The 24,824-nt window shown below is 44.5% G+C and overlaps 1 protein-coding gene across 5 annotated transcripts in view; it reads left to right on the top strand.

Annotated features, from left to right (window-relative positions):
* BRD3 (bromodomain containing 3) overlaps window positions 1-24,824 on the top strand; it is a 46,486-nt gene extending 21,662 nt beyond the window's left edge. For all 5 annotated transcript variants that reach the window (XM_014942957.1, XM_014942954.1, XM_014942955.1 and 2 more), the window contains 11 exons: window positions 4,105-4,421; window positions 6,488-6,625; window positions 7,612-7,759; window positions 9,489-9,703; window positions 11,406-11,777; window positions 17,421-17,549; window positions 17,957-18,148; window positions 18,981-19,216; window positions 19,734-20,026; window positions 22,659-22,787; window positions 23,571-24,824. In XM_014942957.1, the coding sequence (XP_014798443.1) occupies window positions 4,221-4,421; window positions 6,488-6,625; window positions 7,612-7,759; window positions 9,489-9,703; window positions 11,406-11,777; window positions 17,421-17,549; window positions 17,957-18,148; window positions 18,981-19,216; window positions 19,734-20,026; window positions 22,659-22,787; window positions 23,571-23,686 (2,169 nt within the window). In that variant the 5' untranslated portion in view covers window positions 4,105-4,220 and the 3' untranslated portion in view covers window positions 23,687-24,824. The remainder of the gene's footprint in view (window positions 1-4,104; window positions 4,422-6,487; window positions 6,626-7,611; window positions 7,760-9,488; window positions 9,704-11,405; window positions 11,778-17,420; window positions 17,550-17,956; window positions 18,149-18,980; window positions 19,217-19,733; window positions 20,027-22,658; window positions 22,788-23,570) is intronic.

Below are 24,824 nucleotides of genomic sequence, written 5' to 3'. Positions count from 1 at the left end.
AAGAAGTCCAGCCTTGGGCCCTCACTGGAAGATGCACAAGGTATTTGTGCCAAGGCTGGTTTTGGCAGTCTTCATCCCAGGGTTGGACAGTACCTTGTACAGGGATGTCCTGGTTCACAACTGGGCTCCCTAATGATTTAAATGATTATTGATGCTAATACAATTTCAGTAGATGCTGAAGTGCTTAAACTAGAGCTGTGTATTTTGATTCTACTCGGAGTTTTGGGACAGTTTGTGTAACCTTGCTTGTTTTTTGTGTGTGTGAGGCTACTTAACTGTTGTGTTGGATGATTTGTGTGGTAAGATGGCAGATGGTCATGCCTCTCACTTTCCTCATTTGATAACTGAGGTCTGACAACTGATTTCTGAGGCAGGACTGTGGCCTCTCCGAATTCAATGTCATACACTTTTGGACATTCCAAAGCATTTGCACCCTCATCTTCTAAATTCCTCATAATCCTGCTTTTTATGTTCTTAAACAGAATATTATTTTGAAACTTTAGAAATAAAGGAACAGATATAGAAACAAATTTTTAACTTTAAAAAAAACTGAGGAATGATCTGATGTCAAAGCGGCTTCCCCAGCAAATGATGAGGGACCTGATGGACCAAGGGTTAATTATGCAGCAATGAGGCACATGCATGTTAAAGCTGCATTTATTCTGGGAAGAGACACTTCCAGTGCTGCTGAGAGAGCCCTGGTAGCTGTTCCTGGCTTTCAGCTGCAGGATCCAGTGTTTAAATGACAGTGCTGTTAAGAGGTTTGAGGTTTGTAGCCACTTTTCGTTGTAATAACCAATGAGTTGGAGCATGCAAGTTAAAGAGCTGTCAGAGGACTGGCGGAGTTGGCTGTCATGATCCTGCCCCTCCTACTTTTGGTAATGTTCTTAATTAAAATCCTTTTGGAGTTGTGTCACTGATGACTGTTACATGCTTCTCTTATGTGGACTGTGCAAGCCTTGTTTAAGCTTGATGATCAAAACGTGCATATGAAGAGGCAGTGCGTGTCCCGGGCTGCCTGGGTGGAGCAGATGAAGACAGAAAGGAACTATTGCTATCTCCGTGGCACAGATGAGGAGCTGTGGTGTGAAGATACTGAGCACCTTGGCTAAGGTCAGAGAAGGAATTTGGGGGAGGTAGGACCTAGATCCGTGTTTTCTGAGTTACAGTTCTGGGATTTGATAAAAATTACCTTAAAAAATATCCTTATTGAAGCCAGTTTGACAGTAGGAAGAAATCAGGAAATTTAAATGAGAAGAGAATCATTTAGGTTATTTAGAGAGAAGAGCTGTGGTGTGAAGATACTGAGCACCTTGGCTTAAGGTCAGAGAAGGAATTTGGGAGAGGTAGGACCTAGATCCGTGTTTTTTGAGTTACAGTTCTGGGATTTATTAAAAATTACCTTAAAAAAATATCCTTATCGAAGCCAGTTTGACAGGAAGAAATCAGGAAATTCAAATGAAAAGAGAATCATTATACTTAACGTTAGGTTATTTAGAGAGAAGACTTAAGTTACACTGCATAATTCCAAACTTGTGACTGAAATGCTCTATAGCAGTAGGAATTGCTCTCTGTGGGCGTTTTATTTCCTGTCAATCTTGCATTGGATTCAGGTTGTTAATCAAGAAGACAGCAAACAAAATGCTTCAGTGGTGGTCACCAGGGGCCTGCAGTCAGTGTTGCATGCACTTGGATGATGGCTTTGGGGTCTGAAATCTACAGAGAGAGCTGTCCAGAGCAAGACTGAGTGAAACTTCCCAGTTAGCTTTTTTTTCTTCTTCTTAATTCTTTGTCTTCCTCCCCCGGCCTTGATCTGAAGATTGCATTTTGCAATATTTCTGCTGCTGCTTTGAGTTGATGGGACATCAGGAGAAAATGTTCCCCTGATTTCTTCCAAATCTGAAATCCCAAGCAGCATCCTAGTTTGGAAATTCTTTGCCCAGAGGATGCCAGCCATCCCTCTTGGCTGCTTGCTGATCATCCTGCCTGCCATCAGCAGCATGACCAGTGGGGAGCAGACGCTGGTCCTTCTTGATCTACTAAGCTGGACTCTTGAGTTATCAAAGAATAGAGACCAGAGTAATGATTCTTTGGGTCCTTATTCTTTATTTCTCTATTTCCATATACATGGCACAAAAAAGTCCTACGGTCATCTCTGCCTTTTCCTATATCTTTGGGATATAATGGGTCTCATGAATCCCTCTTGGCTGCTTGCTGATCATCCTGCCTGCCATCAGCAGCATGACCAGTGGGGAGCAGACGCTGGTCCTTCTTGATCTACTAAGCTGGACTCTTGAGTTATCAAAGAATAGGGACCAGAGTAATGATTCTTTGGGTCCTTATTCTTTATTTCTATATTTCCATATACATGGCACAAGAAAGTTCTATGGTCATCTCTGCTTTTTCCTATATCCTTGGAATATAATGGATCTCATGAACGGATGGCAGTAGAGTCATAACTGGTCTTGTCTGTTCCCTGCACGCATAAGCACTCACACACAGATTTGTTTTAGGTTTTTAACACTTTCATTTTTCCATAGAAGCATGATAAAAAGTTAACTATATAATTAACTCTAAAAAAAAAATAAACCAGATCTGGTTTGTGGAGCCAGGAACACCTGAGAGCCAAGCTGAATGATGGCTGTGGCACCCAGAGCACCAGCCGTTATATGGCATGGGTCCCTGTGCCACAGCATTGCCAGGGTGTTCTCCTTGTTACGCAGCTGGCCTCCAGGATCCAGATGCCTCCAATACTTGGGCAAGTCTGGGAAGACCAATATTTAAACATCCCTCTCTGCTGCAAGTCTGTTTATGTTTGTACACACCTATTTTTATAAAATTCCCTCAAATTAGGTATGCGTTTGCTTTTTGATATCATCTAATCAGCAGCTCAAAGAGTAAGTTGATGTTCTATATTTAGTCCAGATATTCAGTAGAGATGATTAGGGATGTATCAAAGAAGAGGTGGGTTGTTTTTTTTTCCCTAGGATTTCTTAATGCTCCCTCCTTCTTCCTGGATTACTGCAGCTTCTGTCTCTGCACATGTTTCTCTATGCAGGCAAGAAGCATATGTCAGTGAGAGTATTTGTGTGGCTTTCTGAACGTACTTGAAATAATTTGCCTCTAGAAAGTGATTGTGGTCTGTTTGCCATGAGAAGAGTAGCTGCAGTCCTGATGCGAATTGAAATATCAAATGTTTATGGAAGATGACATAGCAAAGCTGTTTACCATATGGTATACAAGACACAGTGATACTAGACCATTTTTTTTCCCCTGGAGTTTGTTGGGGAAAAAAACAGAATACAGTTATGCAACTTGTGTAGTCTTCTGGATTTTATATGTGCCTGTAAGAGAGACCGTGACAGTGCTCGCTTAGCCAGGTCATAGGATACAAGTATAATATTATTCTTTATATTGAGCCTGTGTCTTGAGGCTTCCTTACGCAACTGAGGGCCCAGTCAGGTATGTGTAAGGGTAATAGTAAGATGTTTATGAGATTCAAAGTGCAGATCTCTTCCAAATTAGGATGTTTCTGGTGACACCTTTCATTCACAACTGTTCAGAGCACCTTCCTCTGCTGCTTCTTTTATTTCTCTGGATCAAGGTCCTCTGAGAGCTGTTATCCACCCTTGATTATGGGATTTTAGATTAACTATTGTAGAGACTTGTAAGCTGACTTGGTGCTGGCAAGCATGGGTCTAATGACAGTGCAGTTAAGTTTCTGTGGAGCTGCAAGGTATGGATTTACTAGCTCAGATCAGCACATTCATGGAAACCTCTGCGTTACATCCTAACTGTGTTCCCTGATAGTATTTTTATGCTGCCCCATGGGTTTTCTTCTCACAAGGATGCTCTCTCAGCCAGATACAGCAAGAACTAGTTCTGTGAAGCTTACTGGCTTTCTGCAAGCTTTGAATTTGAGAGTTGCTTTTCCACTGTCTCTTGGGTTTTGAACTGTGCCCATCATCAAGATAAAGTATGTTACAAGGGAACAAAGCAGATGGAGTGAAGGGCTTGAGTTAAGACATTTCTGCTGATTGAACATGCCAACTTTAAGTCAGTATCTGTATTTACACATTGTCCTCTTCTTCTCATTTGATCTAGGTTGTATGGTTGGACCCTGGAAATGGGATGTCAGTCCCGTTCAGGGAGCATAAAGGAAGAAAGAAAATCTCCCAGTCGCTGCTGCCGTGACAGCGAGTGAGAGCAAGAGCAGGAAAATGTCGACAGTCACATCAGCAATCCAGGCTCCTCAGGGCCCTGTGAATCCGCCGCCTCCGGAGGTCACTAATCCTAATAAGCCTGGCCGGAAGACCAACCAGTTGCAATATATGCAAAATGTTGTGGTAAAGACCTTGTGGAAGCATCAGTTTGCTTGGCCTTTCTACCAACCTGTTGATGCAATTAAATTGAATTTGCCGGTAAGTATCTATCATCTTCTGCTCGGTATTCTGTTCCTAGAAAGCTTTGTGTTGGTGAGATCAGTTTTCTGATCACTGGATCAGAATGGTTAGGTTGCTTTGGGGAATTTCCTCGAGTCCTCTTAGACTCGCTGAATTAGAAGATGATGTCTTTGGGAGCTGGAGAGGTGCAGGTCTCGGAAGGGAAAAACTACTTCTCACTTAGTGAAGGAAGAGAAGAGCATACAGGCAAGCTGTCCCAGAGCATCTGAAGCATAGTGCTTGTTTGTGGCTTGTCTCTGGTTACTTCTCAGTGTCTTCACCCCTTACCCCAACTCTGTCCAGTTTGAGTGAGGGCCTTGAAGCCCACACTCTTCTCAGCATTTGGCATTGGGCTCAATGTAACTTGGTTTTCCAATAGGCTTTCCTTGATTTGCTGTTGAATTCAGGTTGAGGAAGACAGGAGAAGCTAATTACCAAGGATACTCTGAAGCTGGATATTTTCTAATGCTGTATTGGAAGTAGAAATAACAGAACAGTTGCATCTACCTCCTGTGCTTGATGATATATTCTGTCAGACAAGATAGTACAGGATATAGCCTGGTTATTCATAAATGAACAAAATTTACTAAGCTGCTTTCTTCCAGGAAACAGAGCCACACACTCTTCATGTCTCTCCACATGCTTTGCTCAGCCAGGCAGCCCCTTGTGGATTAACTCTGGCTGCTTTGAGCAAGAGGGTTGCATGTAGGATCTGAGGGAGCGTGGTTCTGGGGTGTAAGGTCAGGAGACCTCTAGTTACTGCAGGTTATAACCCAATTTTATGGACTGGACCAGGAGTCTTTTGAAGTCTATAATGTTGTTGATGGGTACTATTTAAAATGTTGGCCAACACTAAAGCACTTAATGCCTGTATAGTATTTCTCCAGGTCTGTGTTCCTTTGTGTCTTTTTGTGGGTTTAGTTTCTCAGTGAGGCATTTTGAAGTGGTTTTAGGGCAGATTACCAGAAAATTTAAAGGAGGAGTCAGTTGGAAGAATAGTTGTTTTTCAGGTGTGCTCTAAATCTGAATAAGTAGCCAGCAGGATTGCCTTTTTTGCCCTCACCTGGAAATGCTGCTGTCTCGGGTCGTGCTGGAGGGCTGGGCTCAGAGCGTGGCCAGTGGCCGTATGTGGCTTCGTGTGCACATGCAGCAAGAGGGCTTCTGCTTTTCTCCAGAATGAGAAAATTACAGCGTACAACCTGGCACGCCTGCAGCGTCTCCAGGCTAATCACAGCCTCTAGAGATGCTCCAGACCAGCCCAGAGAGAAACTGGGTTAACATGTGCAAGCCTCTTCAAAATAGAGACTCAAAATTTTAGCACAGTCTTAGCTGGTGCTGGCTCTGAATTTCTGTGAGTGCTAGAGGCAGCCTTTTAGAAAGGGAGGCAGAAATGCTGTTTCCCAGACTGCAGCCAGTTGGCCATTGAGCTGAACACCCTGCCAAAGCCCTGCTGGCCCTGCTGCCATGACTTTGGTCCCACAGGGGCATGAAGAGCATCGTTTCATGTCAGTCTAGCTGTCAGCTGTGACACCCATCCACCCTACGGCACCTAGGGCCTCCTAAGAGGTATCAGGGCTCCAAACAGCTTCCAGGGAGAATTGCTCAAAAAGCATATTTTCCTCCACATACTGCGGTTACCACCTTCCCAGTCCAGCCATCCTTACAAATGTAAACATATATAATGTCTGAGGAGCCATTTGTGTTTATGTTAGAGTATCTATCAGGGGGAGTTGTGGAAAGTTGGTGGTTGTGGAAGGAGTTCTGGTGCTTTGTTGTCAAGTTCATAATAATAATAATAATAGACTAAAAGGCTACACATCAGAAAATAAATGAAAGTAAAGATGATACTTGCACCAAAAAAATGGGGATGTGTTTTTGGGGAGGAGGAATGAAGAAAATAAATGAAAGTAAAGATGATACTTGCACAAAAAAAATGGGGATATGTTTTTGGGGAGGAGGAATGAAAAGTGGGACTTAAAGGGAGGTGGGAACAATACTCTTTCTACATATCAGCAGATGTAATGTCTTTGCTGTTTCTCCAACAGGATTATCATAAAATAATAAAAAACCCCATGGACATGGGAACGATCAAGAAGCGCCTGGAACATAACTATTACTGGAGTGCCAGTGAATGTATGCAGGATTTCAACACCATGTTTACAAATTGTTACATTTATAACAAGGTAAAGAGCCCAGACAAGCCTCTAGCTGGGGCACTGCCTAGAAAAGACCCACCTATGAGCCTTATAGTGCAGGTTTTGAGCAGAGCCAGCTCTGCTGTGCTCCGGGCCCTCCTTGCAAGGATTTGAAATGCCACTAATTGCAACCACATTACTTGAAATGCACAAAGCTGTCTTTGTGCTGGGTCTTTCTTCCCCCAGACTAGTTAAAACGGCAAATGTGCCTTTTAATTATAGATAGATTTCTGCTTTGGGGTTATGTAGCAAGTTTTTACTCCTTTTTATTTCCAGTTAGGAGTTCTTTAAGATGAGTTAAAGTTTGTGCAGTGCTTTGTGGGTGCTACGTGGGGTGTTAGTGCTGTGTGTTACACAGGCTGTCTTACAGTAAAGAGTATCTCTTAGCAGAGAGCAGTTCAGGAAGTGTAACTTGGTTCTTTGCCTATGTCTTGTCCTTACTTGCACACCTTTAGATTGCTTATTATTATTTTGGGTTTGGCTTGTCTGCTGTTTTGTTAGGTTATTAAAAGCCTGTATTGTTTGTATTATGTTTTCTACAATGGTTTGTCATCATTGACCCATACTGGAGAACAAGCTGAAATAAACAAATTAATTAGTTTGAGCCACAGACTATGTGTTTACACTCTTCTCTTGGACCTGCTGGCAAGCAGAGGAGGACAACTCATCTGTTCCAGTTTGCTGCTTCCACACTGTTGCACAGGATGCTAGTTATCAGGCTCCTGCTGGAAGTCCTGATAACTCTCTGAATGCAGGGTACTCAGAGGCTGTAATTATTGCATGCTAGAGCAGAACAGAAGAGCAAGAGGGTCGCATGCAAGGAGGGAGAAGAGCCAGTCTGTTTATTGTTGGAGCTTGGATACCATCATTTATTTGAAGGGCCGTGTCACTGGGCATTTCAAAACCTGATCTTGAACTTCTCTGCTTCAAATATGTGGATAATACAGCGTGGGCTTCCATTCTTCTTTCTGCAGCCCACAGACGACATCGTCCTCATGGCCCAAGCCCTGGAGAAGATATTTCTGCAGAAGGTGGCCCAGATGCCTCAGGAGGAAGTCGAATTATTACCCCCAGTTCCTAAAGGCAAAGGTCGCAAGCCGTCAGCGGGCACACAGGGTGCAGGTAATAACCCCATCCAGTGACAGGGAATGTTACAAACCTGTTGCTGAGGCCTGACCCCCCTTCCGAGCTGGCTGGCTTTGCAAACAGTGAAGATGGTAGGAAAGAGGCATGTAGTCGAGTGGTTAAAGCAGCAGAGGAGGGTGTGAGATGTCTGGATAAGGTTCACCCAGTGTTTCAGGACTTGCCTGTCTTAACACCACTTTGCATTCATCATACAAATGTGTTACTGTCTGTGACTTGTCCATCCGTGCAGCGCTTCAGTGAGGGAGGGCAGTACTCTTGCTTCCTGTATGCAAAGAAGAAACCAAGGCCAGAAGAGGCAAGGTAGTTAGGCCATGGCATGGAATGCTGGTGTAGACCTGGATTTATGCAGCTCACCTGAGGTCCTGGCAAAACTCTGACACAGCAGAGACTTGGACTTAAATCTTGTCAATCCCCTAAACACCATATAACATTTTTCTTTTGCACGCATGGTTGCAATATCATAGAATAAATTTTTATCAGCAGAAAGGATTTATTAAGCCATTGCAAAAGGCTGTGTAGACAACTGTGTATCAGTAGTAGCTAAGTTCAGTTCAGCTTACTTAGAGTTGATTTTAAATGAATTTAGGACTAGAATGTCTGTAAGCATGGTAAAACAGTTCATAAAGGAGTTTGTGTGGGCTGAATTAAACTGTTGCATTTTTTTTTTCTATAAACAAGGTCTAACTGTTGCTCTGGGAGAGTCAACTCTTCCTCTTTGTCTTCCCGCAAGTCAGGTGCCAAATGGAGCTACAACTTCATCCAAGATCAGACAAATTTGTGATGATGTGTCTTTTCAGCATCCTTTGATAAAAGCTGCTATAAAAACATAGAGGACTATTGCTGCTTTGCTTGTTAGTAGATTTGTCCCCCTTGACTTCACACTAGTAGGCAGTTCTTTAACAGGTTTAGCATAAGAGACATTTGCCTGGCTATCGGGAGACTTAGGCTCTACTCCCAGCTCTGTTTCTTTTGCTGAATAACTTGTGGCAAATCTGAAGTGCTTTGGCAGTAGGGGGAGTGGATGTTACCATTTGTCATGCAGAGTGAAAACACTCCCAGATAGAGGTCTGTGCAGGACAGCACTGTCCAAAAGAGCTGTCTCTGTCCATTCTGTCTCCTTGAGCTCCTCTCTTTTGCTGAGCTCAGGGCAGGTCTCAGAGCACCAGAGGGGTGAAGACTGTCCCAGAGCAACACACCCTATGTGCAACAACAGGGTAGGTTTAGATTGAACATTAGGAAGGAATTTTTCACTGAAAGAGTGGTCGGGCATTGGAATAGGCTGCCCAGGGAGATGGTTGCGTCACCATCCCTGGATGTGTTTAAGGGACGTTTAGATGCGGTACTGAGGGATATGGTGTAGGGGAGGACTTTGTAGAGTAGGGGAGATGGTTGGACTCGATGATCCCAAGGGTCTCTTCCAACCTCAATGATTCTATGATTCTATGATTCAAAGCTTGATGTATTTTGTGCTCATGGTACAAGGACTTAGCTCAGTGGTTTCTCATTTTTTGTTGATCCCTGGGTAACAAAACCAAGCGAATCACACTGTGTCCTCTGTGTTCTTCCTGTGGCCCTGGACTGGGAGCCTTTTGCCGAGCCCATGATGACACAGTCAAGCAGCACTAGTGTCACTTTGTTCCTGATGTCTTGTGGGCACTTCTAACCCTCAGTACATTGCAGCGTGTGTTCACTTTGTCGTTTGAAGGAGCGCAGCAAGCAGTGGCCGTGTCTTCCGTCTCCCCGCCGGCCCCCTTCCAGAGCGTCCCTCCAGCCGTCTCCCAGACGCCCGTCATTGCTGCCACCCCTGTGCCAACCATCACTGCTAACGTCCCGCCTGTCACTGCCCCTCCTGCCGCTGCTCCCCCTCCGCCTGCTGCTCCGATCATGCCCGTGGTGCCTCCTACGCCACCCGTCGTCAAGGTAAATGGAGAACTCGACCCCTTCCACTTCAGAAGGCAGTAATTCTTAGCAGTGCTTTATTATCATCCCCTCACTGCTGGTTACGTGTATCCCTTCTCTTCACGTTTGACTCCTTGCCTCTCTGGCCATCGTTGTCCTTTTGGGGTGTGCTCAAAGTGCTTGTTGTCAAGTTTGAGAGGGTTGAGAGAAGTTTTGCCAGTTTTACCACACCTCAGCTAAGGTGCTGTGGACTGTAATTGCTCCAACTCGGTTACAAGCTCTCATCTGACCACAGCCTGAGCCAGTGCTGATGCTCCATGAAACACAAGGCTGTTGGAGGTTTCCCCTGTTTGGTACCATACAAATCAAAGCATCTCTTCCCTCTGTAGCTGCCCCCCCGATTTCACTGGGGCTGTTCCTTTAAGATTTGCAGACTCCAGCACTAAGAATGTTCCTGTGTCATAAACCAGTTCCAAGACAAGCCTGTCACTCCAGTTGGAGGAGACTGATGTTGCCTGCAGGTTTTGGGTGCATTAGCTCTGTCTTCCTCACTGAGTAATCTTCTGGGAGTTGCCATTGGTGTTTTGCTATTTACTATGCTAATTTATGGGTAAATGAAAACATTGCTCTAAATAATTGGAATTTTCCTGGCAAGCTATATATTGCTTTAAAAATGATGTGTGGCTCAGAGAAAGCTTGCTTTTTTTTTTTTCTTCTCTAAACTGGGAAATGAACTGCTGCAGTGTTGGTGTTCTCTGATGTGAAGTTGCATGGGCCAGCAGAGCCACAGAATTGTTTTGCTTATTTAATCTTACAGTCTGGGAATTACAAGAGAAATTGCAAATCAGGTTTTCTTGCAAGCTAAGCTGTACTATTAAGAAGCCTGTCTCATACTTCGGTTTCTGTCCAAATATCTTGCTTCTGAGAATCAATTTAATTTCAAAACTCAAGGATGAACCCAGAAGTGAGTTTGCCAAATACATACTGCAAAATTAAAAAATTAATTCTGCTTGAGATTTACTTAGGATTTCCCTAAGGAATTTTGTTGGTTCCCCTTTCTCTCTCTCCCCAGAGAAATAAATTCTTCATAGGAGCGTGAGAGCGAGGTGACTGGACAGTCACAGCTTGAACATATGGGAGAGAGGTTTTATTTGCTTAAGGCAAAATTGTGAAATTCTTTCTCTTGTCCATAATAAGCAATCTACCTTAGCACACCCACTAAATACAAGGGAGTTGAGGGCTCATGGGTCTTTGGTGATTAATATGCTTTGGTTCAGAACTTATAGCCTGATCCTGCCACTGGGGACTCAGACATGTGGTTAAGTTACTGACACTTACTAAGTCACGATGCATCAGCTGAGCTGCAGTAATCGACTGGGCGCGCTCCTTTGCCTTGGCGCACACGAGGTAAGAGTCCTTAGTTTAAATCTCAGTGAAATACATAGAGCTAACACATTTTGCATCATGTCTGGGGTTGGGTTGGAGATGTGCAAATGGCTGGTTACTGTGGCTCAGGTGACGTCTAGTAATACATCCTGTTGTGGTCACTGAACTGTGTGTTGAAGCCTCTAGTCGCAAGCCCCGTTTATCCCGGTGAAATGATTGTATTTTCTGTCAGAGGACAGGCAGATTTCAAAAATACGGATGAATTGTGCTAGGTTTCTGCTCGTGTAGCACGAGAGCTGGGTGTGTACTCATGAGGCCTGTCCATCTGCTGTTTCAGAAAAAGGGAGTGAAGCGGAAAGCGGACACGACGACCCCGACCACCTCCGCCATCACCGCCAGCCGCAGCGAGTCGCCCACGCCCCTCTCGGACCCCAAACAGGCCAAAATCATCGCTCGCCGGGAGAGCGGCGGCCGGCCCATCAAACCACCAAAGAAAGACCTTGAAGATGGAGAGGTCCCTCAGCACGCAGGGAAGAAGGGCAAACTCTCTGAGCACCTCAAGTACTGTGACAGCATTCTCAAGGAGATGCTCTCGAAGAAGCACGCAGCCTACGCGTGGCCCTTTTACAAGCCTGTTGATGCAGAGGCCTTGGAATTACATGACTATCATGATATTATCAAACACCCCATGGATCTCAGTACTGTTAAAGTACGTCCACATTTACCACCTCTTTTGCAGGGTGTCACAGCCCTCTGGTTGCAGAGGACTGGCTCCTTCTGGGGGAGGGGGAAGGGACGAGGGTGGAAAACGGAACCTGTTGGATATCATCTGGATTTTTTTTTTATTTTGTTTCCTTCCCCTCTCCTTTTTTTCCCATAACCTGGGATGTCTTTTTTTCTGCCCTGCAAAGCAGATTGTACGATGGCATCCTCTCCTCTTTGTGGATAGTCCAGCTGTTTAAACTTGTGTCCTTGGGATTGTGTTGCACTCTGAGAAGAAGGAGGTGCTGTATTTCATAGGATTTGATTGATAGTGTCCCATTTCCAGAAGCTGCTGCCTGCCTACTTGTTGGCATGATGTGTGGTCCAGATAGGCTTATGCTGAGAAATTCCAACTGGAACATGATGATCATCTGGTACTTGGGAAGGGGAGGAAATACAGTGATGCTTGTGCAGTTCATGCTTGGCTCTTCAAGAGCTTAGCTTAGTACAGTCCAATATTAAAGGTGTTTCTCCCAGTAGACTGAGGTTTCTCTGAATCCTAAATATCCATGGTGCAAAGCTGTGTTTTTTCTAGTTCTCATCTGCTGCTTGTGCGCCGGCCATTGGCATCGGTGTTGGTGGAGGTGAGACTTTCTTCTGTGTGCAGGAAGTATTTCTGCCAGCTTTCCCCAGCATCCCAGAAGTGTTTTGCTGCCGTCTGAGCCAACGACTGGGATTGTCTAAATGCCCAGGTGACAAAAGGGCAGCTGCGTTTGTGATTCCTTTCATATTCCTTGGCAAAAGCTACGTAGTACCTGGAAGCAGTGTGTTGTGCTCTGATGTGCCATGTCATTCAGCTGTGATGCTGCAAGGGTTCTTACTACAGCTGCAATATTTTTACGACTATTTTAGTTGTATTATTTAGTAGTGAAAGAATGGTTGTCATGGTCTGTGCGTTGAGGGTTAGACCAGGAGTTACCAGTGTCTTGACTTCTAATGGCTGTTTTGATGCTGTGATCCTGGGCAAGATTCCCTGCAGTTCTGTGCTGTGGTTTTCCCAGTCATGAAATAGACATGATAATACTTAACCTACCTCACAGGGCTGTTGTGAGGATGGATAGCTGGAAGGCACTGTTTAAGTAATATTATTGATGGGGTTTGTAAAGAAACGGCAGTCTCCAAGTTGGCAAAAGCACTGGAAGTGGGCTTTGGTGAAGTGGGCTTCTCCTGAGCTTGCAGGGCCCTTGTGTTGGTTACAAAAGCCAGTGCAAGGTGCAGTGTTTTTGACTTGCAGTTAAGTTGAGCTGTGTTAAAGTCCCACAGCAGTTTCCTGGGAGGAGAAGAGGGCAAGGCCAAGGATAAGTTGAACTGCAGGCAAGAAGAGGGAACCTGAAATACAGTGGGTGAAAGCAGAAGAAATGGCTAGGTTGAACGTGGTAGTCTGCAAAGCTGGCTGCCTGACTTTAATGTTCTGCTGGCAGCAGAATGTCGCAGTGTTTTCTTGCATAAGTTTCCATTTTCTCTTGCTTCTGAGTGTGGATGAGGAAGGAAGAAGCTCCCCTCAGTTTTGGTACTGGAGTGCATTTGCCATCCTGCTGATTTTGGATGCCCAGTGCCGAAGGCTCACTGAGTCCTCGTACAGTGTTTTAACTCTATGACTTGCTGTCAAGGTCTTGCATTGGAGTTCCTCTTCTCCACCTGCTTGGAGGTCAATCTACATGGCTTGGCCCATGCTTAATCATAGGCTGCATGTCCAAATCTGTTCTAAGAGTCTATAAACAGTAGCTTTAAAGGAATTTCAAAGTATGTTTGATTCATGGAAGTGGCTGAGCTGGGAAGCAGCATCTCTTCCTGAGTGCGACTGTTCTTTTTGTTATCACATCAGAGTGATGAAGTGTTATTAATGGCCTTTGCTCTGCTAGTCTTGTGAAGACAAGTCATTGGATGATCACATCCAGATGAACTCATTCAGTTCCTGTACTGATTCTAGTGGGACTGTCAGTAATGCCTAGTCCTTTCAGACCTATTCTCAGTCATTTTCCCATGTTTTCCTAGGGATGCTGTGGGTCTCAGATACCTGTAGCCTGGTAGGTGAAGCTCTGGGTGAATGCAGTAAGGTCAGAGATGGAGAGAGTGAAATCCTGACTCTGTCAAAGGTGGTATTTCCACATCTGGTTAGGTGGCTTCTTACTGCAAGAGATTCTGTGCTGTATTGTGCAAAATTTAGGTGCAAACCTGTGATTTCTTGGGTTGGTAACTTTTTCACACTTAAATCTCTTTATAGTCCTAACCTCATTCTTTTAAGAGAAGTACATCTCTGCACTTCCTCTGCAAGTGCAGGTGATACTGTCCCTCTGTACTTTACTGGTGTAGGACTGAAAGCTGGAGACTAGCATAGGACAGAAAACTGGTCTCTACTGGAGACCAACTGGAGTCTTCTGCCAATAAAATCTCTGGATTTGTCTTTCCACATGGTAGTATTTTTCTTAATACTAGACAGCACTTCAAACAAGTTTCTTGGTTTTTTTTTATGGAGTGTTTTATTATCATTGGACTTGGCCTGTAGATCATAGTGTGACTTCTCTGAGATGCAGCCTGTAATACATTAACTACATGGAAGAGAAACCTGCCGTTTGCAGGCAGTGTAATTCTCTGGTGGCAGGGGCTTTCTGTGTGGCTCTGAAAGGTTTTACATGTAATTCTTCACAGACGACAATGGCTGTGGTAAAGCAGCGCAACTAATGGTTTTCAAACTAATCTTAAAGGAATTATGTAAGAAAGTAGAACATAAGCATTGCTGCAGCTGTAATAGATTCCCCAATACCTGGTTGCTTGTCACTTTGGTTCTCTGGTTATACAAGGTTTGATTTTTTTTCTTCAGAGAATATCCTTCATGTCCAGGAGCCTTATTTTTCAGGCGTTGTACCCAGCAGAGGTGTGCCTGGAGCACCTCTTCTCCCACTCCATCCACTGGCTGCTGGGTCACAGCAGCAGCAATGTGGGTGTCTCTGCCTTTGGTTTCCTGGGTGGTGAACAAGCAGCAGTCCTCGCCACACCAGAGGATTTATACAAGGTGTTTACTTTTGGGAAAAAAAGTGTTACTTCCAGGCATCTGACTGTGCTCACTGGTTTGTTTCCTTGCAGCAAATTACTGTGGTTTCAGAGCATCTGCGCTCAGGGTCTTGAAAGCGAGGAGAAATTCTGTGGTTCAGTTTTTAAAGTTCTCTTTAGTTGCACCTATTTCAGAGCACAAATGCAATTTCACAAAGCAGCTGCTCTTATTGAGGCAGTTTCTGATCAGTTCTGATGCCTCCAGAAATCAGGCTAAGTACTTATTAGCTGGTGGAGGTAGAGTTTTCTCTGCTAAAGTGGCCCTGTCCCTCATCACCACCTGCCCTGATGCCATCCCCAAGGCGGGTGCTTTGAGGACAGATCGATGTCCAGTTCAGTCTTGGAGAGGAGAAAATGGAAAGAGGAGGTGTTAGAGGTCTTCAAACATGTAAAGATTGCTGCAGCAAGGGAACAAAGTTTTCTCTGCATCCTCTGTGGGCAGGTCAAGGCTTACCTTATAGCGGGAGATACATTGGACATCAGGAAATTAATTTTTGCATGTTAAAGAATATTAATTGGTTTGATTGTTGAGGGAAAAATGAGTTTGCTGCAGTAGGTGAAATTAATTTTTGCATGTTAAAGAATATTAAACAATTGGTTTGATTGAGGGAAAAATGAGTTTGCTGTGGTAGGTATTTCATAGGGCAGAGAATGGACTAACTGGCCTCCCAGCATCTCTGCCAGGCCTCCTGGCTGACTCCTGCTTTGCAATTGTAAAGGTAGTAACTTTTATAAGCAGCTGGATATCTCAAAGTGAATTTGTAACCAAAGATCTTCCAGCCCATCAATATAAAGTTTTGTTTTTTTTTCTTTGGATAAGTTAATTATTCTTTACAAGAAAACAAAACAAAAAAACCCACAGATTAAAATTGATGTCTAGAAAGCTGTTGGGTTTGGATGAAAGCAGAGCCTCAGACACTGAAATGTATTTCATAACCAGTGATCAGTCATTGAATGTGCCAAACAAATATAAGCGCATCAAAAAAGTCTTTCATGCAGCAAGACATAATTTAAAATAAATGGGCTTTTTCGTTCGAACATATGTTTTGCTTTGGAATTGGCCTGAGACATTTTCAAACAAGGCCAGTTCTCCTTCAAACAGGAGAAACACCAACCTATTTCCCTTTCTGCCTTTGTGCTGTGGCTCAGAGGCTTTCCCTTGGTTTATTCACCAAGAGAATGAGGTTTCGTGAGGGAAGTTGGGCAGATTTTTGGCTGCAGCGCAGCAAGGGAGTAAGGCTGCAGGAATGTCACCACCCTGCATGCAGGTCTCTCCAAAACTGCATCCCTGGAGGTGAAATTCTGCCCTAGTGCAGAACCAAAACGGTTTTAGGAGTCCTTGCAGTGTTTCAAGATAGTTACAAGGTCTGACGTGTAGCTGTGAAATATCAGGAGCTTCCATTGAACAAATGGGAATTTTGCTTGTGTTAAGTGTGGGTCACAGACCCGGAGCAGCCCTTGCTTTCTCTTTGGCTGGGGGTCGTGTCTCCCCAATGCTGTTTGCAGCCTGTCTGCCCGGCAGCCCTGTCCTTTCACTAGGGGATAGAGGTGCACCAGATGTACAAAAGCACTTGGCAAATAGAGAATGTCTTTAAACCCAACATCTTTTAAATGCAAATGAAATCTAGTGTTAGCTTCTTTTTCCTTTCGGTAGGAGTAATTGGAGCTAAGGTTTTATACGAAGTAGTAATATATGCATAAAATCAATTAAGTTCTAGGAATGCTATCAACTTTTCTCTAAACCCCAGTCATTCGGTCCCAAACAGCAAGAGAAGTGGATGAAAGTGACAGCTGAAAAATAAGAGAAAGGAACAAGGTACAAATATTTAGCTCCTGCTACTTACTCTTACTATGCTAGGAAATAACATTGTGAGTAGGTTCATAAAGGCTGAGTTCTGTATCCACTCTATCAGTTGGACTTTTAAACTACAAACCTACTCTTGATTTAAGTGTAAAGGCCTGTCTTGCTGTAGGAATCACCAACCAAAATTCACACCCTGTGTTGGCAGGAAGCCAGAGTTAGGTGGTCATGATCTTCAGGTTTACAGGGCAAATATCCCCAAGCAGCACGTAGAAACACATGCTTAAGGTACTGCTGTAATTGTAACTTGGTTGGTTGTTGACTCTTGCCCTTCCTGTCCATGATCCTTGTTTACATTAGCTTCTGATCCAGCAAACCCTTGTTCTAAATGACTCTATTTTCTGATAGAATGTGGACCCTGACAGATTTATATAGTGCTACTTAGAAAGCAACCCAAATTTAGAATCTTAAAATGGTTAAGTTGTTACAGAGCAATATCAGCTTCTTTGGTTGTCTGGTGTTTGTTTGCTTGCTTGTTTTGAAAAGCAGAAACTCTGAATGTTATTTAGGAACCAATAAGCCAGATCAAACTACTGTTCTCTTTGATAAATGTGATTTTTTTTTTTTTGAGGCTGTTTTGAGCTGTCTCCAAGATGCACATGTCCTCCATGCCGTTGCTACAAATGCCTTTTGCTTATGGCTTTTTCTCCCCTTTCCCTTTGGCTTGTTTGTTTGCAGAAAAAAATGGACAGTCGGGAATACCAGGATGCACAAGGTTTTGCAGCAGATATTCGGTTAATGTTCTCTAATTGTTACAAGTACAATCCTCCAGACCACGAAGTGGTAGCCATGGCCAGGAAGCTCCAGGTAAAGGTGTTGGCAAATGCATCTTAGTTTAGTTCAGCTACAAGGGGTCAGTTCAGAGATCCAAGCGTGGATCTGCTCTTGGCACCAACAAGGGAGAGTCAGTGATTCCTCCAGCCCTTGGGAAGAGCCACGTTCTCTGCTGCAGAACTGTTGTGCTCTTCACATGGCATGGCCCAATGCCACATTCTGCTCCTAAAATACCTAAAATGTTATAATCCTTGCTGTATAAAGTAATGGGAGAATTTTCTTGGGCTTACAGAATATGTCTGCCCATCTGTACATTATTATTGTACAGCACTCTGTGTAGTGCAGTAAGACCTTGGCCCACGGTGGGGTGTTTGGTGTGTTTAAAAGGCCAGAGTGAGGTCTTTGTGGCATTTATAACCAGTTTTTCCCCCTTTTTGTAGGATGTCTTTGAGATGAGGTTTGCAAAAATGCCCGATGAGCCTGCAGAGGCCCCACCTCCACCTCCCCCAACAGCACCAGTGGTGAGCAAAAGCACAGAGAGCAGTCACAGCAGCGAGGAGAGCTCCTCCGACTCGGATAGCTCGGACTCGGAAGAAGAGCGAGCAACACGGCTGGCAGAGCTCCAGGAGCAGGTATGGCAACAGCCAGGCTGTGTCTCCATGTCTGTGCAGTAGAAGGGGTTTAATTTTGTTCTTAAAAATCCCCTCGAGGCTGTGATGTGGCAAAGCAATCTCCCCTTCTGCCAGCTAAAGGGGGAAAATGCTCAGCCGTGAAATAAGTGCATGTTAGATTTTATGTTAATTCTCTTCAAGGTAGCAGTTTTCGGTACTGATGCTCTATGATTCCTTCTAGAGCACAAATGAAGGTGCAGACAATACTAGGGGTCTGGGGAGAACAGAGACCCTGTTTTGTATGAGAGCTCAGGCATAGTGAGATCTGGCACAAGCTTCCTGTGGGATAGTGTCCCCCTGTACCCCCTCTGTAGAACTGAGTTGTTTTGACTGTTGTGTTGCAGACAATTAAGCTACGTCCTTTCTTATGCAGACACACAATGCCAGATGCTACAGTGCTTCCATGTGCAACCATAACATAACAAAGCATTAATAAAATAGCTTATCTGGTGTCTCAAATCAAGCCAGTAGGGGAGCCAAGAAGTTAACCCAGGATTCCAGAGGCCAGGTTGTCAGCACTCTAGATGGAGCTATGAAGCTTAGTTTTTATTTGCCTATATAAAGCAAGAATGATGTTTTCATTTGAGTCAACTTCTGCATCCTTGAACTGCATTTTTTTTAAAAGAATTTCAAATGAAAGTCTTCTGAGTTCATTTGAAGTCTCCTGAGATGAAGTCTGCTTGATCACTGACTTTGGGGTATACTTACACATTGAGATCTAGAGGAAGGGTTTGCAGAGGCATCAGTTATCTTGCCTTGAAGTCTGATTTGTTTTTTCCCTGTTCTCCCCCAGCTAAAGGCCGTCCACGAGCAGCTCGCTGCGTTGTCGCAAGCGCCAGTGAACAAACCAAAGAAAAAAAAAGAGAAGAAGGAAAAAGAGAAGAAAAAGAAAGATAAAGAGAAGGAAAAAGAAAAGCACAAAGTAAAACCTGAGGAAGACAAGAAACCCAAGGTGGCCCAACCACCAAAACAAACCCAACAGAAGAAAGCCCCAGCTAAGAAAGCAAACAGCACAACCACAGCTAACAGGTAGGGAGGTTGCCTTAAGGGGAATGCCAAGAGCTTCCAGCCCAGTTTTCCTGTCCCTCTTGAATTCCTGGTGAAGCTCAGTTGTCAGAGCAGTTAATTTGCTGTTGAATAGTGTCCCCATTCCCAGACAACTCCAGGGAGTCTTTAAGTGAGAGCTGGCAGTGAAACTGTCATATTTCCACTGTCCAACTCTCTCAGAATCCCTGCCTGATCACTCTCAGATAAGGTTTTGCTTTCTGCCTTTTGCACAGCCAGCAAGAACGTGCCGTTTCATTGCTGCCCTCCTGCTGCTACATAGGCTGGTTGTTGTGCCTCACAGGGCTAAGATATAATGGGAGTAGAACAGCTGATCTCAGATTTCTGAACTTTTTCAGAAATTGTGGTGCTGTTGAAGCCATCTGGCTGGAGGTTCAAAGCCAAGAGCATTGGGATGTTTGTTACAAGGTGGGGGGTAGAAAAAAAGAGTTCATTGCTTCTCTATACCCATGAATGTTTCTGTGCTTGCCAACCCCCTCAGGCAGCCCAAGAAAGGAGGCAAACAGGCATCTGCAACCTACGATTCGGACGAGGAGGAGGAAGGTCTGCCCATGACCTATGATGAGAAACGACAGCTCAGCTTGGACATCAACCGCCTGCCCGGGGAGAAGCTCGGCAGGGTGGTGCACATCATCCAGTCCCGGGAACCTTCCCTCAGAGACTCCAATCCCGACGAGATAGAAATAGATTTTGAAACATTGAAGCCCACAACTTTACGAGAACTGGAGAGATACGTGAAATCTTGTTTACAGAAAAAACAAAGGAAACCCTTTTGTAAGTTACCTCCTGGGGCACGTGTTCCTCTACCAGCTCTTAGGCTCAGCTTTGGAGTCAGGGCGTGTGTGTTGGAATTCTCTTACCCAGCTCTTGGGTATGTGATAACAGAGAGATTCTTTTCTCTCAAGGAAATGTACAGAAACTTTCTATTTTTCTTGTTCTTTCTTCCCATGGTGTCATGCCATGGAGACCTAGAGGACTATTGTGTTCCTCTACAAGACCCATGTGATAGCTTTATTACTTATCTAGAATCTAGAAGGCACTGTAAAGGTGTCAGTCTCGTTGTCTTAGGTATTATGTGCACACATCTGGAAGGATCACTTTCTTATCCTGAATAGTTTAGCATCTAATTAGGAAGGAAATGAAAAGCATTGTTGGGATCTGAAACACCAAGGGAATAAATAACTTGAACAAAGTTACGTGGGCAACCTGTGGATTCTGGGTGTGAGTTGTATATTCACCCCAAAACTGCTCTTCCTAGATAACCCGATCACCGTATTACCCTCAGCCTCTATCAGATCAGAGGATTAATTAATGTTAATGCGCTGACGAATGTACAGCTCAGTGTGGGGACAGCCTTTTCTCTGTGCCACATCCACAGAGTGAATTGTTGTGGCCCCTTGAGAGTTTAGCTCCAGCTGAATAGCAGTGGGGTCACTTACCTGCCGTGGTCCTGGCTCAGTCCTTCTGCTTGTCGGTTAAGAGGGAATTGTGCTGTGGGGAGTATAACACAGCAGCCACTCGCAGCTCTTGCAGGGCACCTCCATTTCCTCACCACAGAGCTTTCAGGTAGGCCTGAGCAAAGCTCAGACTTTCCATGCTGGAAAGTGGTTCTGAGGAGAAAGAGGAGATCTGGGGGTCTTGGTAGATAGTAAATTATCCATGAGCCAGCAATGTGCCCTTGTCACCAAGAGGGCCAATGGAATCCTGGGCTATGCAGGGAAGAGTGTGGCCAGGAGGTAAAGTCATTCTGCCCCTCTGCTCTGCACTGGGGAGGCCACAACTGGAATACTGTGTCCAGTTCTGGGCTCCCCAGTTCAAGAAAGACAGGGAACTGCTGGAGAGAGTCCAGCGTAGGGCAACAAAGGTGATGGAGGGATTGGAGCATCTCCCTGATGAGGAAAGGCTGAGAGAGCTGGGACTCTTTAGCCTGGAGAAGAGAAGGCTGAGGGGAGACCTTATTAATGCTGACAAGGATCTAAAGGGTGGGTTGAAGGAGGATGGAGCCAGACTCTTTTCAGTGGTTCCCAGTGACAGGATGAGGGGCAACGGGCACAAGCTGGAACATGGGAAGCTCCATTCAAATATGAGGAAAAAAACTTCTCTCTGGTGAGGGCGGCAGAGCCCTGGCACAGGCTGCCCAGGGAGGGTGTGGAGTCCCCTTCTCTGGAGATCTTCAAGCCCCACCTGGATGCTCCTGAGTGATGTGCTCTGGGCAGCCCTGCTTTGGCAGGGGAGTTGGACTGGATGGTCTCTAGAAGGTCCCTTCCAACTCTGACAATTCCGTGATTCCGTGACCCTTCTTTTTGGTTTGTAATACACTGCTTTGATTATTATTTTTTTCTCCTGAGTCCTTTGTTGGAATTTTGGTTTGTAATACACTGCTTTGATTATTTTTTTTTTTTCCCGAGTCCTTTGCTGTTTGGAGTAGCTCAGGAAAAGATTTTCCAGAGTGGTTAAGAACATGAAGCATTATTATTTTTTTTTTTGGAACCGAAGCATAGAGTACTGCAGATAACCTCAGATGTCTGTCCGTCTGCTCCTCCGAGACTGGTACACACTGGGCTGGCAGACTGGTGTGCCTGACCCCAGCTGCACCTTCCTGCTGCCTGCTCTCATTGCAATGCTTAGTTTTCAGGGGCACACCCTCTTAGGAGTGTGCTTTCCAGATTATTATTTTTTTTTAATGTAAAATCATTGCTTTAAACCAGCACACAGACATGTAGGTATTTCCTTGCTGGATCAGACAAAATGTCTGGCCCCTGCCTTGTGCTCCTGATACTGGCCAACACCTGTGTTCAATTACCCCTCCTTCAGAGGGATAGTCCTTCTGCTCAGAAGTTTGGGCGTTGCTGGTACTTCTCACTGTTTCCATCCGAACGGATGCAGGTACATTCCTGTTGTCTGCCAGCCTTTGCCTCTGTTGGTTTTTAATTTGTCCCTTTTATTTTATATTTAAAGCAACATAAACCAGAGTAGATTCTGCATGAGGAGTTATAAAGGCAGATGCTTCCTTTTGACAACCTTTAATGGGACACTTTATTTTACAGGGCAGAAAAGCCATGTAACAATTCTGTAATTACAAATGTGTAACTATTGAGCGTATAACTGGCTGGTAAGTAACCTGGAACTACAAGGTTATTACACGGGCATTTCTATCTTCTGAAATACTTTCCAGAAGGTCTCTCTTTAGAGAAGTGCATGTTACAGGATGATGGCAACTGGATGATTGAGACAACTTCATGTGTTGTCCTCTATCTGGGATGTGTAGTTGTTTTGTGGTCACTTGATCTTAGCAGCTTCACTGCAGAGTGGTTGCACAGATTTACATGCCCTGTAAAATAGCGATGTCCGTTCTTTTTTGCCTGCATCCGTGCAGTTTCAGAAATTGTACGTTCCTCCTCCCCAGCTGCAGGTGGAAAAAAGCAAGCAGCAAAGTCAAAAGAAGAGTTAGCTCAGGAAAAGAAGAAAGAACTAGAAAAACGGTTACAGGACGTCAGTGGGCAGCTAAACAACAACAAGAAACCTGCAAAGAAAGGTAATGGCTTTGGTCTTACTGTGCTAACAATGCTCAAAGGGTTGTGTTTGTAGATGAACTTCTTCAGTGAGGTAAAACTACTGCCTCCTTGTGCAGTAGAAGAACCTGCCTTGGGTTTTCTCTGTGACAAATACTGCAGTTGGTCACTGGTGTTGGGGCACAGCGAGTTGCTGGTGGGCACTGGGCTACTGTGGGCAGGCTGCTTTGGAAGGTCAAGGTGGAAGCTCTCCTGGGTGGTAAATGTGAGGTGTCTTGGAGGGAGTTCATCCCTCCAAGGGAGGAGGATCTTCTCTACATTAGTCTGGCCAGCACTGTGGAGCATCTAACACATCATTTTTGTCCTTTGTGGGATTAAAAAAAGCCCAAGCCCCCAGATAGTGCAATAGTGTGGAAGATGGTACAAAAGGTTCTTCCAGAGCGCAAACTAAGCTTCTTCCAGCTTTGCACAAGTCAGGCTGGTTCAGAGGTTGCACTGAAGCCTGGGAGGCTGGGGACACGGCTTCCCAGGTGCTCTGCAGCATCTCACTTCAGGGCTGCAGAAGACATGGACCTCTGGCATGGCTCCTGTGCAGATCCCAAACTTTCGTGGTCACCTGCAGCCTGAGAAACCTTGTTGTCCACTGACAGGACAGTTGTTGCAGCGGGCAAAGGCTGGGGGGGAAAATAAAGGTGCCCAGGCAAGAGGAAGCTGTGAATGAAGCCATGGATGGAGGCTGTGGGCCAACCTTCCCTAGTTCAGTTCCTTGTAGGTAACCCCATTCATTGTTCCCTTCTTCCCCACAGAGAAATCCGGCTCCGCTCCCTCCGGAGGCCCTTCCCGCCTCAGCAGCAGCAGCTCCTCCGAGTCCGGGAGCAGCAGCTCCAGCGGCTCCAGCTCGGACAGCAGCGACTCGGAATGACTTACGGACACTTACACACACAAAATGGACATCACCCTCACCGATGCTCTGCAGTGTTCCTTTTTCTTCTTAATATACTGCTCTTGTTCCACGGTGGTCAGGTTTTTTTTTTTTTTCCCCTTTCTCTTTCTCTGACTTTTTTTTTTTATTTTATTTTTTAATTCAGTGTTATAAAAAGGTATCTTCCATTTTTTTTGGGGGTCGCTCTTTTAATAGGTCAAAGATCTTTGCGTGTGCGTGCGTGTGACAAGACTTTATGACAAAACAGTTCCCTTTGCATAAAGTCTCTAAAATACATTTTAACTGAAGAAGATTGGTTGAAAATGGAAGAACTTCGAACTCTTAGCAGGAGATAAATAGAAAGTTCTGCAAGGTTTGTAGTACGTTTCCCTCCCACCCCTTCCCTCTCCCCAAAATGTTCTCTTTTAATAAGCCTGCCTGGCTCACACAAGGTAAAAAAAAATAATCTTTTTTTAAAGAAAACTCTGTAAAATGGTACTGTATCTGAAAGATGTTAGCTTTTGAACTAGTTGGTGTATTTGTTATTAGCACTAGTATTCTTAATCTCGAAGTCTACAGTGTGATGAAAATGCCAGATGCTATCATCTTTTTACATAAAAACAAAAAAAAACCCAAAAAAATTCTCATGTACTGTGGATTGCTAACATGCTTTTTTTTTTTAAATCTTGGTAGAGGCATAGGCACCTGTTCAGGAAGGTATTTAAGCATGAACTTAACTTTAGGCACATGAGCAATAGAAGTGGTTGCATTTCTTGTTTTTCCACTCAAAATTTTTCATTTTTCTCGGGGGACGCATTGGGAAGGCGGGAGCAAGGGACACTCAAGTTTCTTGGGAATGTTATTTTTTAACATCAAATAGATAATTTCCAGGAAATTGACGCTCTCTATGAAATTTTTTTCATTTAATTGAAAACCAGTTTTTTGGCTGGAAGTTCTCAGCCGGGCCTGGGAGTGATCCCTGCAGAGTGACCAAGGCATGTCATGTGCTGGTTATTAGACACTTGCTTAAGTGCTTTCTCCATGACAAGCACCTCTGTCTGGGCTTAAAATAAAGGAGCACTCGAGCTCCAGCTGAGGCTGAGCTGGCAGCGGATCTGGGGAGGGATGTTGTGTGTGT

This window comes from Calidris pugnax, unplaced genomic scaffold, assembly GCF_001431845.1.
Source record: "Calidris pugnax isolate Ruff unplaced genomic scaffold, ASM143184v1 scaffold102, whole genome shotgun sequence".
NCBI classification, from domain to species: Eukaryota; Metazoa; Chordata; class Aves; order Charadriiformes; family Scolopacidae; genus Calidris; species Calidris pugnax.
The sequence above is the reverse complement of the archived record's forward strand: the minus strand, read 5'-3'. Positions and strand labels throughout refer to the sequence as shown.